The 13,816-nt window shown below is 44.7% G+C and overlaps 1 protein-coding gene across 28 annotated transcripts in view; it reads right to left on the bottom strand.

Annotated features, from left to right (window-relative positions):
• Positions 1-8,771: 8,771 nt before the first annotated feature.
• Positions 8,772-13,816, bottom strand: part of LOC121326822 (kinesin-like protein KIF1A) — a 160,454-nt gene continuing 155,409 nt past the window's right edge. For all 28 annotated transcript variants that reach the window (XM_041270347.1, XM_041270351.1, XM_041270353.1 and 25 more), the window contains one exon: positions 8,772-13,120. In XM_041270347.1, the coding sequence (XP_041126281.1) occupies positions 13,078-13,120 (43 nt within the window). In that variant the 3' untranslated portion in view covers positions 8,772-13,077. The remainder of the gene's footprint in view (positions 13,121-13,816) is intronic.

Here is a 13,816-nt window from a genome sequence, read left to right as displayed (position 1 = left end):
TGGATAACACAAAGAGGGTGTGGGGCTGACGAGAGACGTTTACATTAAATTAAGAGCAACCATACAACAATTAAACAACAAGTGGAACAATTAAAAAGAGAAACCCGTTCACACACTGTGGCAGAGCAAAGCTCTGGCCTTCTTAAATTGGCAGGGATGGGGTTAATTTCCCCTACCTGCCTGGGTTTATTATGTTCAGGTTGTTGGGGTTGATTAGTTGATTAGATGATTAATTAACGATCAATCAGCGCCTAGCCACCTGACATAAAAGGAGGCCTCTGCTTCCCATTAGGAGGAGGGAGCTGAGGAAGCAGGTTAGGGTTAGGGTTTTTTTAATTTTCTAAATCCAGTGAAGGCATTGCCTGGAAATCTTTATTTTTGTAAGTTTTGTGTTTTGTGTTTAAATCCCTTTGTTTTGGCCCTTGTGCCCTTTTATTTTTGTGTTTATTTATAATAAAAGTATATTTTTTTGAACTGCAGTCTGTCTCTGGGCCTCTATCAACTCACCAGCCTGTCACACACACACACACACAAACACTGAATTTATGAACTGTTAACATAACATAGTATTTAATTGAAGAGCTTAGTTTTTCTTCACCAACCCCCCCCCCCCCCCCCAAAAAAAAACAGGACAGCAAAAATCCAATTCCCTTTCAATTTGTGTGACAACCATTACCGAATGGGAAAGAGCCTCTCTGACTGTCAATATCTGAGCAAATATACAAAATCTGCCCTATCAGGGCCCTGCTGTGAGGGGGAAGTCCTGCCTGCCTCCTGCTGAAGAGGGATGTTCTCACAGTAGCACATTGCCATTTTCTCTCTTATATCTCTGAGACAGGTCGTAAATTGCTTCTGTGTTTGCATTCCGAATTTGGCTGTTTATTTGGTTCTCCAAATAAATTAAAATAAATAAAACATGGTATCATGCTTTCGAGCATCAGTAACACTGCTCTCGCTAATAGTCTCACATCAGTTTCTGGCTAGAGCTGGTTTTGACCTCTCTTCAGGGATTAACGAGCGGCCATTACTCTCACTACACAAGGCTTTGTATAGTTGATACACCGTGTGAGAGCTGTTGTGTTGCTGTAGTAGACCCCGCGGGCTCGCAGCGTCGTCCTCTGCGCCGATTTAATTGGTCAGTGATCCGAAGAAAAAAAAAACAGCTCGGCCCCCTCTCAGCCTTGGGCTATCCTAGCACTGCTGCGCTTGCCCTCGGCGACCAAGCAATTGAATCGGCTGCTTACATCGGCACTGACCACGGTTTTCCCGCTGAATGTGAGGCTGAGAGAAACAGGTTGACCCAGAGCCGGCATGAACATCTTCGGCACCGCCTACAGCTTGGCCCCGACCGTGCCTACTATCGGTACCGGCCTTGTAACGGTCCACCCGGCACCGACTGTACGGCACCGATAGCGCATTCTCTCAACACCGATCCCGACACCGATCAACTCTGCACCTGGGACCATCTTCGGAGCCGTCTACATCCCGGCATTGACCGTGCTATACAGCAGCACGGACCTCGGCGCCGATTGACTTGGCTCCACCCACTCGGCACTAACAGCCCTTTTCTCGGCGCAGATCCCGGCACAGAGTGATTTCAGCACCTGGGAATAGCTTCGAGGCCGTCTACAGCCCGACACCGACTGCGCTACACATCAGCATCTACCTCGGCGCCGATCGACTTGACACTGACATCGCGAATCACGACGCCGACCTCGACACCGATCCCGGCACCGACTGATTGACTGACTGCCCAGTCTCCACCACCAGTACAGAGGCGCAGGCACCTCTCAGGGGAGGTGAGATGGTCACCGCCGAGGCAGTACCACTCAAGAGGATGCTCACCAGGGGACAGACGGTCGCCGCGCAGGTACCGCTCCCCTTCCCCAGGGGACAGGATGTCGCCACGCAGGCACCGCTCCCCTTCACCACGCAGGCGCAGATATTCTCCATCACCCAAGATGGCACATGAGACTGTGAGGGCTCAGCAAACTATGCTGAAGACCCTATTAAAATCCCAGGGCAGGTTACCCCCTACCACCGAGCACCCAGCCACCTCTGTCGGGTAGGCCACACTGGGGAGTACCCTGCCGCCCTTGCCACATGTGTCCCAGTGTGAGGAGTTCCGGGCAGTAATGCAGTGGGCAGCTGCAGCCACGGACGTCCCATGGCTGGTGGAACAGGAGGGAAAAGGGAACCGCTTCCTCCAGTAGAGAGGGCATCCACAGCATGCCCTCCCCTTATGCCAGGACTTCCTGGATTTGGTGCACTCCTCCTCGGACAATCCAGCATCTGCACCCTCAACCTCCAGAACAGCGGATTCTCTGCTGCAAACTGCAGGAGCCCAAGAAGCGGGCCTAGGCTCATTTCCCACCATCGGGAACACGGTCACAGTGCTGGTACAAGGTTCCACCTTCACCAAAGGGGATAAGGACCCAACATGCCCATCAAAGCCCTGCAGAACAACGGATGCAATGCTAAAAAAGGCATACGCATCGGCAGCGCTGTCTGTGCGAGCACCAAACGCCATGGCTGCAGGACAGAGCCACGGAGGCAGATGCAGGGGAGCTCCAGGCAGTGGCTAGGGTGATGACTGACTATGGCAAAGTGATATAATAAATCCCCGGCAGTACACAACAATGTGTAAAGCGCGGGGAGGGTGAATAACACAGTATAGTCCTGGGTGAAATTCAAACATGCAGGTGTAGTTATGTTCCCGAGGTAACATCTTTTTGCTTAGGTATAATATCAGGTGTTCTACTCCAGCTACTTTTTGGGACAAGACTGCACCCAAACCTACAACCGATGCGTCGGTGTGGAGGATGAATCTCTTGGTGAAATCTGGAGTAATAAGAGTGGGGGCCTGGTAAAGTTTACGCTTAATAGTATCAAACCCCCCCTGATACTCAGCTGACCATTTAATTAAATATGGAGCACTGTTTTTGGTGAGGTTGACTAATGGGTTAACCATGGGGGCGTACTCGGGGATGAAGCGGTGGTAATAACCAGCTAAGCCTAGTAGTGACCTCACCTGAGTCTTGGTTTTGGGGATCATTGCATCAACCAAAGCCTGGATTTTGGTGACCACAGGTCTCACCCTTCCATTCCCCATTAAAACTGAAGAACGGCTGTAACCCTAGCCAAATGATCTCGCCAGGAGGAGCTGTAAATCACCACGTCATCAATATACGCTGCTGCACATTCATGATGTGGGCATTAAACTCTGGTCCATGGGTTTCTGAAATGCAGCGGGTGCACCATGTAGCCCAAATGGCATGGTTTTAAAGTGAAACAGCCCTTCTGGTGTTGAAAATGCGGTTTTCTCTCTGGAGCTGCGGGTTAAAGCGATTTGCCAGTATCCCTTTGTCAGGTCCAGAGTGGAGGTAAACCTCGCTTTTCCCTGTCTGTCTAAAAGTTCGCCAACCCGAAGCATGGGATATGCATCGAACTTAGCAATAGCGTTTACCTTTCTGAAATCCACGCAGAAGCGGTTGGTGCCATCTTTCTTGGCCACTATGACAATTGGACTGCACCACTCGCTCCTGGAAGGTTCAATCACCCCAAGCTCGAGCATATCCCATGCCTCTTTACTAACGCCACTTCGTCGACTTTCCGGGATCCGGTACGGTCTCTCTCGCATTGTGACACCTGGTGGAGAGATAATGTCATATTTAACTAAGTTTGTTCTGCCGGGCACGTCAGAAAAAACGTTGCTGAACTCCTCAATAAGCTTATGCAGCTCTCTTTGCTGATCCGGAACCAATTGTTCCCCCATTGAAATCGCTCTTGTGCTCGGGGTCTCTGGACAGGGGCCTAAATCATCCTCCATATTGCATGGGGCTATAAATAAAACCTCCCTTGCCTGCCAGGGCTTTAACAAATTAACATGATAAATTTCACGTTCATTCCTGCGATCGGGCTGTCTAATTTCATAATTTACTTTCCCTATAGCCTGAATCACCTTATACGACCCCTGCCATTAAGCACACAGTTTTGACTCTGATGAGGGAAGTAGCAGCATTACCTTGTTTCCTGGTCGAAAGGTTCGAATCTGTGCATTTTTGTTGTAATGTTGGTGCTGAGCCGATCTGAGGTTGTCTTGGGCCAAACGACCGACCAAATCCAGGCGATCTCTTAGTAGGAGCACATACGTCACTTCAGTTTTGGACGAGCCTTTGTGCTCCTCCCACCCCTCTCTCAGCAGGACGAGAATACCGCGAGGCTGCCGGCCGTACAGGAGCTCAAAGGGGGAGAACCCCGTTGAACTCTTTAGCACTTCTCTCACTGCAAAAAGGAGGTAGGGAAGAAGCAATGCCCAATGTTTCTGCTCCTGTGTTACGAATCGCCTCAGCATCGACTTTAAGGTCTGATTAAAATGTTCAACCAGATCCGTCCGTTTGTGGATGATAAACGGACTAGCCAGAGAACCGGTTACCCCTGGCCTGTGGTGGTCCCCTGCCACTGACCATGCCTCTGCCTCTGCCTGATTGTTTACTCTGGGGAGGAGGGCGATCTTCAGACCCTTTTACCGCAGCAGGCTGTGCATGCCACCTTGGACGCTGACTGCAAGCTTGAAGACGTGAGAACTTTGAAGCGACCTCGGTGGCCTTGTGGGACCTCTCAAGGCTCACATCAATGGTCGCCCCAAAAGTCTGTCCCGGTGTAATGGGGGCATCCAGCAGCGCAACCTTCTCGGTCTCTATGACTTTAGCTTGCGTCAGCCACAAATGCTGGCAAGTGGCCACCATCGCTGCCAGCGACCTCCCTGATGCCTGACCTAATTCCCCTATTAGGTCAGTGTGACAGAAATACAATGAGTTCTGGTGATAAATCTCCCTCCTGACCTGTGAGGGCGCTAAAGAATGAGAGGAGAAGTATCTGGAAGTGCTGGCCTGACAGTTCGTTTCCGGGACCGGGAAGTCGGTCAGCCTGGAAAGAAGCGAGACTCTGTTGTGAGACCGTATTGACCTGAAAGGTAAACGAGGGGCAGCTGCAAGTAATAAGGCAGCTGCAGAGGGAGTACAAATAGGGGCCAGGGTAACGCTGATCTTTTTCTTCGTTTGGGTAACGTTAGGAGAGAAGAGCTGGAGGAGTAAAAGAACAAAAAGTGTATACATATTGTGTGTTATTTGTCTGTCTGTAATTGTCTGTCTTTGTCGCACCACTAGGCAGTTAAAGCACACCTCCGGAGCTGTCGCCACGAAAAGCACTATCCGGAGCATCACTGCACAGAGCACCTGCACTTGAATTTCACCCAGGACTGGTGACCATGTCTTTGTTTTCTGTTCAGGACTATACTGTGTTATTCACCCTCCCCGCGCTTTAAACATTGTAGTGTACTGCTGGAGATTTATTATTTGACAGTCGCCAGACCTGAAACAGCACAATAAACACTTGTTCACTGAATTACCATTGTCTCTTCATCACTCCTGCACCGTATCACCGCTACACCTGTTCCCCTTACCAACCACTTTGCCACACGTGGTGTCAGATCCGGGATGGACCGTGACGCACTGGCGGAGCTGCTGCAGGCACTGGAGATCAGACGGGATGCAGAGGAGAGACTGAGGGAGGAGCGCTACATGGCGCTCATTGAACAGGTAGGGCTGGCCGTTGCCACAGAAGCGACCCATACTGTACTACAGGACTCCTGGGTGCTATCGACTATGAGACACGGGTACGCTCTACAATTCCACATAGGTCCGCCACCCTTCAAGGGTCTGTTCCTCACCACCACCAAACCAGCAAGGATGATTCTCCTTCAACAAGAGATTGCCTATCTTCAAAGGAAGAACGCTGTATGCTTGGTAAGTTCAAACAATGACCTCGTGATTTTTATTCCAGGTACTTTCTGGTGCCCAAAAGGGATGGGGGTTTCAGACCAATTCTGGACCTCAGGGTCCTCAACTTGTTCCTCAAGCAGAGAAAATTCAACATGTTGACAGCACAGCGTATCCTCCAGTCCATTTAACTGGGCAACTGGTTCACATCGATCGACCTGCAAGACGCCTATTTTCACGTCCCGATCCGTCCCGCAACCTAAAAATATCTACGCTTCGCCTTTCAAGGCAACATGTACGAATTTTGCATGCTGCCATTTGGCCTCTCACATTTTCAAAGTGCATGGATGCAGCGCTAGCTCTACTCAGGCTACGGGGTATTCGGATCCTAAACTATCTGGACGATTGGTTGGTTTGTGCGCAGTCAAAAATACATGCAGAGGCGCACACAAAACAGGTCCGCCTGGCATTGCCCCCCTATGGTTCTCATATCTCCCCTATGGAGATAGATGGGGGTCTCCTGGGAGTAGACACGCTAGCTCACCCTAGGCCCCAGGGGCTCTTGTATGCGTTCCCTCCATTACCATTAATACCCCTGACACTAGAGAGGATCAGGGTGGAAAGAGCACCGGTTTTGCTGGTTGCACCCAGATGGCTGATACACCCCTGGTTTGCTCTACTCTCTGACATGTTGTTGGATCAGCCGTGGCAGCTCCCGCTGCACAAGGACCTCCTGAGCCAAGCAGAGGGGCTATTATGGCACCTGAACCCAACCCAGCTCCAGTCTGGCCATTGAACGGAGCCATCTATTCAGATGAGGTTTTCCAGATGCAGTAGTAGAAACACAACAGTCTGTTAGGGCACCGAGCACTAGAGCCCAATATTCATATAAATGGAAAGTTTTCCAAGACTGGTGCCTTGCCGGAGGTCGCGATCCGGTGACTTGCCCGATTGAGACGATATTAACCTTCTGACAACACCTGGATCGTCTCAGACTTCACCTGGATCTCCTCAGTCAGATGAGAGGCACTCTCTGGCATCCGGAACTGGGCAGGTTCTAATTATGGAACTGGCCCCTGAACGGGACAGCTAGACAGCCCTAGGGCTATCAGACGTGGTTGTGGGTACTCTGGAAAACACTAGGGCAGACTCCACTAGGTCGCTGTACGCCTGTAATCTCGTATCGTGTAAAGCACTTTGTGATGGTGGGCCACTATGAAAGGCGTTATATAAAAATAAAGATTATTATTATTATTATTATTATTATTATTATTATTTATTATTATTATTATTATTATAAGTGGAAGTATTTTCAAAATTGGTGTCTGACTAGAAGTTATGAGCCAGTTTCTTACCCCATGCCAGTTATCTTGCAGTTTCTGCAAGAACTTCTTGATGCTGATAGGTCACTGTGATGGTGCAGTGGGTGTGGGTGTGGAGCAGACGTCACAGAGTCACTTCGGAATTTGCCAATACCCTACCACAATGGTAGGGTGAACTTTATTAACAAAAAAACCACAGTTCAAAGCAACAAAAATATAAATCATAAGTTCCAACAGAGCGAGTCCCTCTCAGCTCCTTGGGTGCACTTCTGGGGTGGTGTAAAGTACAGGTGCTCAGGTGCTTAAGTGTTCAGTTCTGTTGTCCAGGGTGTGTGGTGTCCAAGGTGAAAAGTGCTGGCAGTGGTGCGGCAGCTCCTTGGCGTCAGGGATCACTCTGACAATAAACACAAACATGTAGCACAAAAAATACCCAAATAAACAAACACACTGCTCAGGAACCTAGCTCCCGCATTACCTCAACAAAAGCCTTGCACTTACAAAATGACAGCCCTTATATACCAGAGGACTCCACCCCATGATCAGCACGACTCAGCACACCTGCCAGTTGTCTAATGCAACACAGCTGATCACAGTGATTTTGTCCCCTAATATGGTCATTCCGCCCTGCACCAAGATAGCCGACTTCCTTTTCCGCCCCTCTCTCCAAGCCGGCCCATCTCTGAACAGGCATGCAAGTACCTCTGCTTAGTGCCCTCTTGGGTCGGGAGGGAGATTTGCAGCTCAGATCCTCACGCTCCCTGTCACAGTCACCTTCCACATTGAAGGTGTATTTAGTGGCTATGTCTGCATGCCATGCCCCTGTAGATTCAGTGTCTCAGGATACGCATTTTTTGGCTACCCGGTTTCTTCAAGGCGCTCGGCCATTCTCCCCAAATGGAGCCTTGATGTTGTACTGGAAGCTCTCAAGAAGGCCGCATTTGAGGCCATACACTCCACATAGTTGAAGCATCTGTCTATGAAGACAGCCTTTCTCTTGGCTATCACCTCCTCAAAACGGGTCATTGAGCTACAGGCACTGTTTGTGCCCAGCTCCTGTATGTGGATTTGGGACGATAGCAGCAGGGCATCATTGCGTACAAGCCTTGCTTTCCTCCCCAGGGTGATCACAGCCTTCCCCATAAATCAGTCTGTGGAACTGCCCAGTTTGTCACGGGCTACGGACCCTAGGAAAGCTCCTCTCAAAACAGTGACTGTCCCACTTAGTTGTGGATACCTCAAAACCGAAATGTTTCTATACTGCACACAGACTTCGAAGTTATAATTTTCTAGCCAATTTGGAAGTAACTGAATCTTCAGCTGCTCTGTGTATAAATGTTGGCTCACAACACCTCTAAAAGTATTACGTACGGTGTCATGCCGAATTTTGCATTATTTTGAGATGTGTTTTGATGTTTTAAAAGTACATCTCATTTATAATACTGCAAGTTCCCATTTTAAAAATACATTAGTTTAACAATTAATGGATTAAAATGGTTGAATAATACTTTAGTGTGTGATGTTAAAAAGTTATTACAATAACGATATCATATCAAAATATTGATATTGCTGCCCATCACTAATAATTACATATAGTTGTACAGATTTTTATTCTGGACTCTTAAAATGTAACATTTCAACAGGTGAAAAATGACATGCACAGCCAGTGTTGTGTAAGTTCCACATTTATTTAATATCCCACAAGGAGTTAATTATACATAAACATTTGAAGACTCCAACACTCAAATATGTTGAGACATTGATTAAACTACAGCCCATTTGGGATGATACAGACGCGTTACAGTTGTATAATACATTGTTCACAGCAATCATGTTTTTACAGAGCAAAAAAAAAAGTGTCTTTAGTTGTACAGAGTTTAGGAAGAATCCTTGGGTACTAACATTAGATGGAAGCACAGAAATTCAATGGATTAAAAATGTGCCTCTTTTGCTGTGCAGATTCCAGTCAGCTCTGTTGACAGTGATCACAGAAGGACGTGCATGATGCTGTGGTATGGGAGCTAACAGCAGTGTGTTCTCTGATACTGAATTCCTTCTTTCATTTCCTCTTTTAACCTACATTTCTCGCACAGAGAAAAGGCCTGGACCTGACTGCTTTCACTCTTTAGCATTTTATAAACTGCCAGACCTTGCACAGGAATTGAACTTTAGCTAATTTTTGGGAGCACTGTATGTAATTTATTTCATGTAATGCCTACACTGGAAACTCAAGAATGGGCTGCTTTATTATTTGCAAAAGAAAATGGTAAAACATTTCAGAACTAGCAGCCATTTGTAAACATGTTTTCTAGGCAATGCTGTCTGTCACAACAGCAGCAGAAGCAGGGGCCACACAAGCTATTCAGTCAGTGTTACTTGCAGGGACTGCTGTTGGTGCTGATCCAGACAGAAAAAAACAAACTGCCATGCATTCTTTACAAACCAATACCTTAAAGCCAGACACACTGTGAACAGTGACAAGCTGTACAGGTCTCACAATTTGCAGCTTTGTAACTAAAACTAGTCCTTTCTTACATTAAAAAGTTACTGCAATAAGAAACGCAAATTGTTATCTATTGAGATAGCATGCAACAGGTTAGCAGTAACACGTTTTTGTAAGATAGTTTAAAGCAAATTAAAAAAAAAGTAAACCATTTTCTTTGTTGCAGGTTTGAGAGACTGAAGTTCACTTTAAATAGCCCCATCTGAAATCATAATGGTCTCACAATATTGACTGCATTTGTTTCCTACCTGGCGTTAGGATGAGAACAATAGCCAGAGATAATCTTAGGAGATCAGCATCACAAACACAGAGAGAGAGGAGGGGGGGAAGTGGTTGAGACAGATTATTCCTATGAAGGCTGTTCAAAGATTATCCACATATATATATATATATATATATGAACTGAAATCTTGTACCCACTTTTAAGATGAATGAAATATTTTTGGGACATTTTCAATTGATATAAATGGTTGCGGATCATATTATTGTCTCCAATAATGGCCATATGTTCATCACTAGTTTGAATTGAATATCCTTGCATTTTTGCGAAGTGTTCAAATAGATCAAAGGTCTATTAATACAGTAATTTAGCAAAATATGTAGTGAAGGCAAACAGATTGATTTATTGTGAGGTTTAATTGATGTAATTAGGATTTTTCAGTTGACATGAACAAAAAAGGCATTAAGATAGGAAGAGCCCTGTATCACAGTAATCAGCACTGCCCTAAATAATCTGTAGAATTGTGTCCTGCTTTTCTCTTTCAATCCTGACTAGGAGGCACTGCAGGTTACAGGCATCTCTTACAAGCTTGTGGCTTGATCTTTGAATTTTAAACTGGGAAGGCAGGGATTAAAAAAACTAGATGTGGTCTGGTATTACTAATTCAGAGAAAAAGGATCGATCTGCCAGGCCAGTGAAAACTTAAACTTCTAATTAAAACTTCCAAGCTGTCAGAAGTGTTCCTTGAAATCCCATTAGTTTATTCTCTTGGATGATATAGCTGTTACTCTGAGCTCACGGTGTTATTGCTTACAATTGAGCATGCTCTGTAGGTTGGCTAGCCTCAGGCACACTCATTCTTGCACTGTTCATAGGAACAATTTGAAAACTCAAAGAAACACCTTTCCGCAGCTGCTTCTAAACTTTATGAAGGATTCAGAAAAAAACAAAAACATCCAGGCCGCAAAAAAAAGTGATGTCATCTGTGCGCTTGCAGCTGTGTGACTGAAGCACTGTCCACTATTGTAGGATTGGGATTGGCAGCACCTGCTACTCAATACTACTATTCCCTGTTGCAGATAAAGTGTCTTTAATAGCCCCTGGATGACTTGATAGCCAAGCTACAGCTTTTTTATAATGGTTTATAGCCCCCCTCCCACCCACAGTAAAAAGATACAAACATAAGAAAATAAAACGAAAAAGGAGAGCCAGGGGAAATCAAATTCATTAGAAGGTGGACCTAGTTTAGATGTGAAAGTTTAATGCTGTCGCTCACTGATACAATAGGAGCTGTACTTCATGCATAGTTGTCCCATAGTTGAACACCAAAATAATGCAAAGCTAAAGGCAAACGTGTGGCAGGCCTAGCTCAGAACAAGAAGATTCAGATAAGGAGCTAGGCTTCAAACAAGGGAATTAGAAGGTATTCTTCTCTTTTGGAGAACTATGTTGCAACTTCTACATTAGCATAAGCTCTGTTGTTATATATAATATAGTAGTTTTAAACATACTTTGTTCCCAGAGTGGTTTAAAGGTGTTATACTGTACCTGAATGTATGACTCAAGTCTCCACTTTATGCAAGAACAACAAACAATTTGGACCGAAAATGTAACACCTTAAATGCTCCGCAACTGATCGGTTTAATTTAATGGAAGCATTTATAGACAATAAAACATATCCCTTTCAAATCTTTACAACAGCCATATTAGTGCTTGGTTTATTTTGCAATTGGATCGGCTTAGTTACAGACTAAGGAATTCACACATATTCCTTATATGTGTAGCTATCATTATACATCCATGTTTATTTCCCCAACTGATTTTACATGCCTCTCAGAAATATCCTTCGATAACCAAGAAACGAATCCTGTGACAACTTCACAGCTTTTTAACTCTTACCTCTTCTGATAGCACTTTCTTGTTAGGCCATTGGAAATTTGGAAACGATAATTTCCAAATTAAGTTTTTTGTTGTTCTTTCACAATTTCTGTATTGTAAGCAAAGTTATTAAAACATAAGGTGTTGCACCAGATCCTGCTCAAGTTTGTTTTTTTTGGTCAACAACTGTAAACTGTACAACAAGGACACTTCAGCGTTGGCTCTAGGGCAAACTGCAAGCACATTGGGCGATATATGTGTTTTGTTCTGTAATGAGATACTTAATTAAAAAAAAGTGCAAAATGCCATTAAATACTCAAGTATAGAGATCAATAAATAAATATATTTTTAAATAATCTGCAACAAGTTCATTATGAATGTTCTACTTTCAATTATTTTCACACAAAAGACATGACAAAGACTTTCTTAGTATTACTGCATCTTCAGTTACCTCGCTCTTTCACAAAATGTTGTACACAGGGAAGTTATCTTGGCTCATACCCTACGAGGGATGAAAGCCAGGGTTTTTTTTTTTTTACAGAATGCCAGCACAGGTCTACAGAAGATACATGGCTTGTGATTGGCTAAATGATTAGAGAGCGCAGTATTAGTTGAAAGTTACATTTAAAACAACAAAACAAACAAAAAAATAAAAATAACCATCATGCACAGACACACTGCTAGCAGGACTGGCTAAATTTTGGATAAAATACTTGTTGTTTAGTATAACACTGACACAGGTGCTGTGATGAAACCAGAGAAGTGTAACATTCTGTAGGTTATAGACGATAGAACACTGGTTCCAAGATGTAGGTGGTATACCTCTTCTGTGTGTCAGCCACTTTCAGTGTATCATTCATCAAGCTTGATACATTTCTTCAAAAATATTTTTCTTTCAAAATTGTAAGTATTAAGAAGGAGTAATTCTTGGGATGGGGGAATGACAGGGTGAGCCTAAAGTCCCTTACCTGCATGTACAGTGAAGGAGGGGGGCTGACACTCCTGAACACCCCTTTTTCAACAGGGAGGAACCAAAGCAGCTCTTCCGGACTAGAGACCAGAGGAAAACTGGCTGGGGTGGGTGCTGAAACTGTATACAACCTACCTAACTCATTCAGACCCCCCCCCCCCCCCAAAAAAAAAAAAAAAAATCCCGCAAAAAACCGAGTCAGAGACCGCCTCTGGCAGACAACAAATATAAAAGCCCTGGGTTTTTTCTTCTTGGTTTGACAGTGGTAAACTGAGCATGTGCAAGAGCAAGCAGGTTACAGAACAGACTGAACATCATAGGACTGGTGTGTTCAATCAGGTGATCTATATATAAAGTTAGTCATTTTTTTCTGAAAGGTGGAGAGGGAGAGAAAAGTGATTGGCTATTCAGATCCTCATCTGTCCAGTTCTTCTCCTCGAGAGCTTTGATCTGCAAAAAAAAAATTAAAAAAAAGATTTTTTGGATTTTTAAATTTTTAGAAGATTACAACGTTTTAGAATCTTCTGGCTGCTATCAGCTCTGATATATTTTATACTTTATATATATATTTTTTTTAATATGGTTCGAGTGGTTGTCCCTATCTATGACTGACTTAGACTACAATTGTGTCCACCCTAACACTGAGGCATGTACTGTTTAGTGAAGATCAGGCTCAATTGTGTGTTATCTATCTTCAAACCTTCAAATTTTAAGTACACTGCTACAGAAAGAGTTGCAGATAATACCAAACTAGATTTTTTTTTGTGAACAAAACCCAGCAACCACTGGGGTGTAGCGGACAGTGCAGTAAAATCAGGTTATTGCTGGATGTAATATACACTGTTTAAACTTGTTTAAGAAAGTTGCAAGTTAATGTTTTGCGCAATCATGAACTGAGATCTCTGCAAACAGGCATTGGAGTGAACTGTCAATCACGAGCTGTGGGCAAGACCAAGGAGTGGCCAGCGTTTAAGCACGTTGCGTGACATTAAACACCACACATGAATTCAATGATCCAATCAAAATGTGTTGAGGTTTAATTCAAAAGACTGGAACAAGGTCTGAAGAATGCTGACTGAAAAATAAATATTCTAAAAGAGTTCATAAAATGGTAAGAAAATGAGAGAGAAGTGGGTCTAAAAGTGA

Source organism: Polyodon spathula, chromosome 14 (assembly GCF_017654505.1).
Source record: "Polyodon spathula isolate WHYD16114869_AA chromosome 14, ASM1765450v1, whole genome shotgun sequence".
NCBI classification, from domain to species: domain Eukaryota; kingdom Metazoa; phylum Chordata; class Actinopteri; order Acipenseriformes; family Polyodontidae; genus Polyodon; species Polyodon spathula.
The sequence above is the reverse complement of the archived record's forward strand: the minus strand, read 5'-3'. Positions and strand labels throughout refer to the sequence as shown.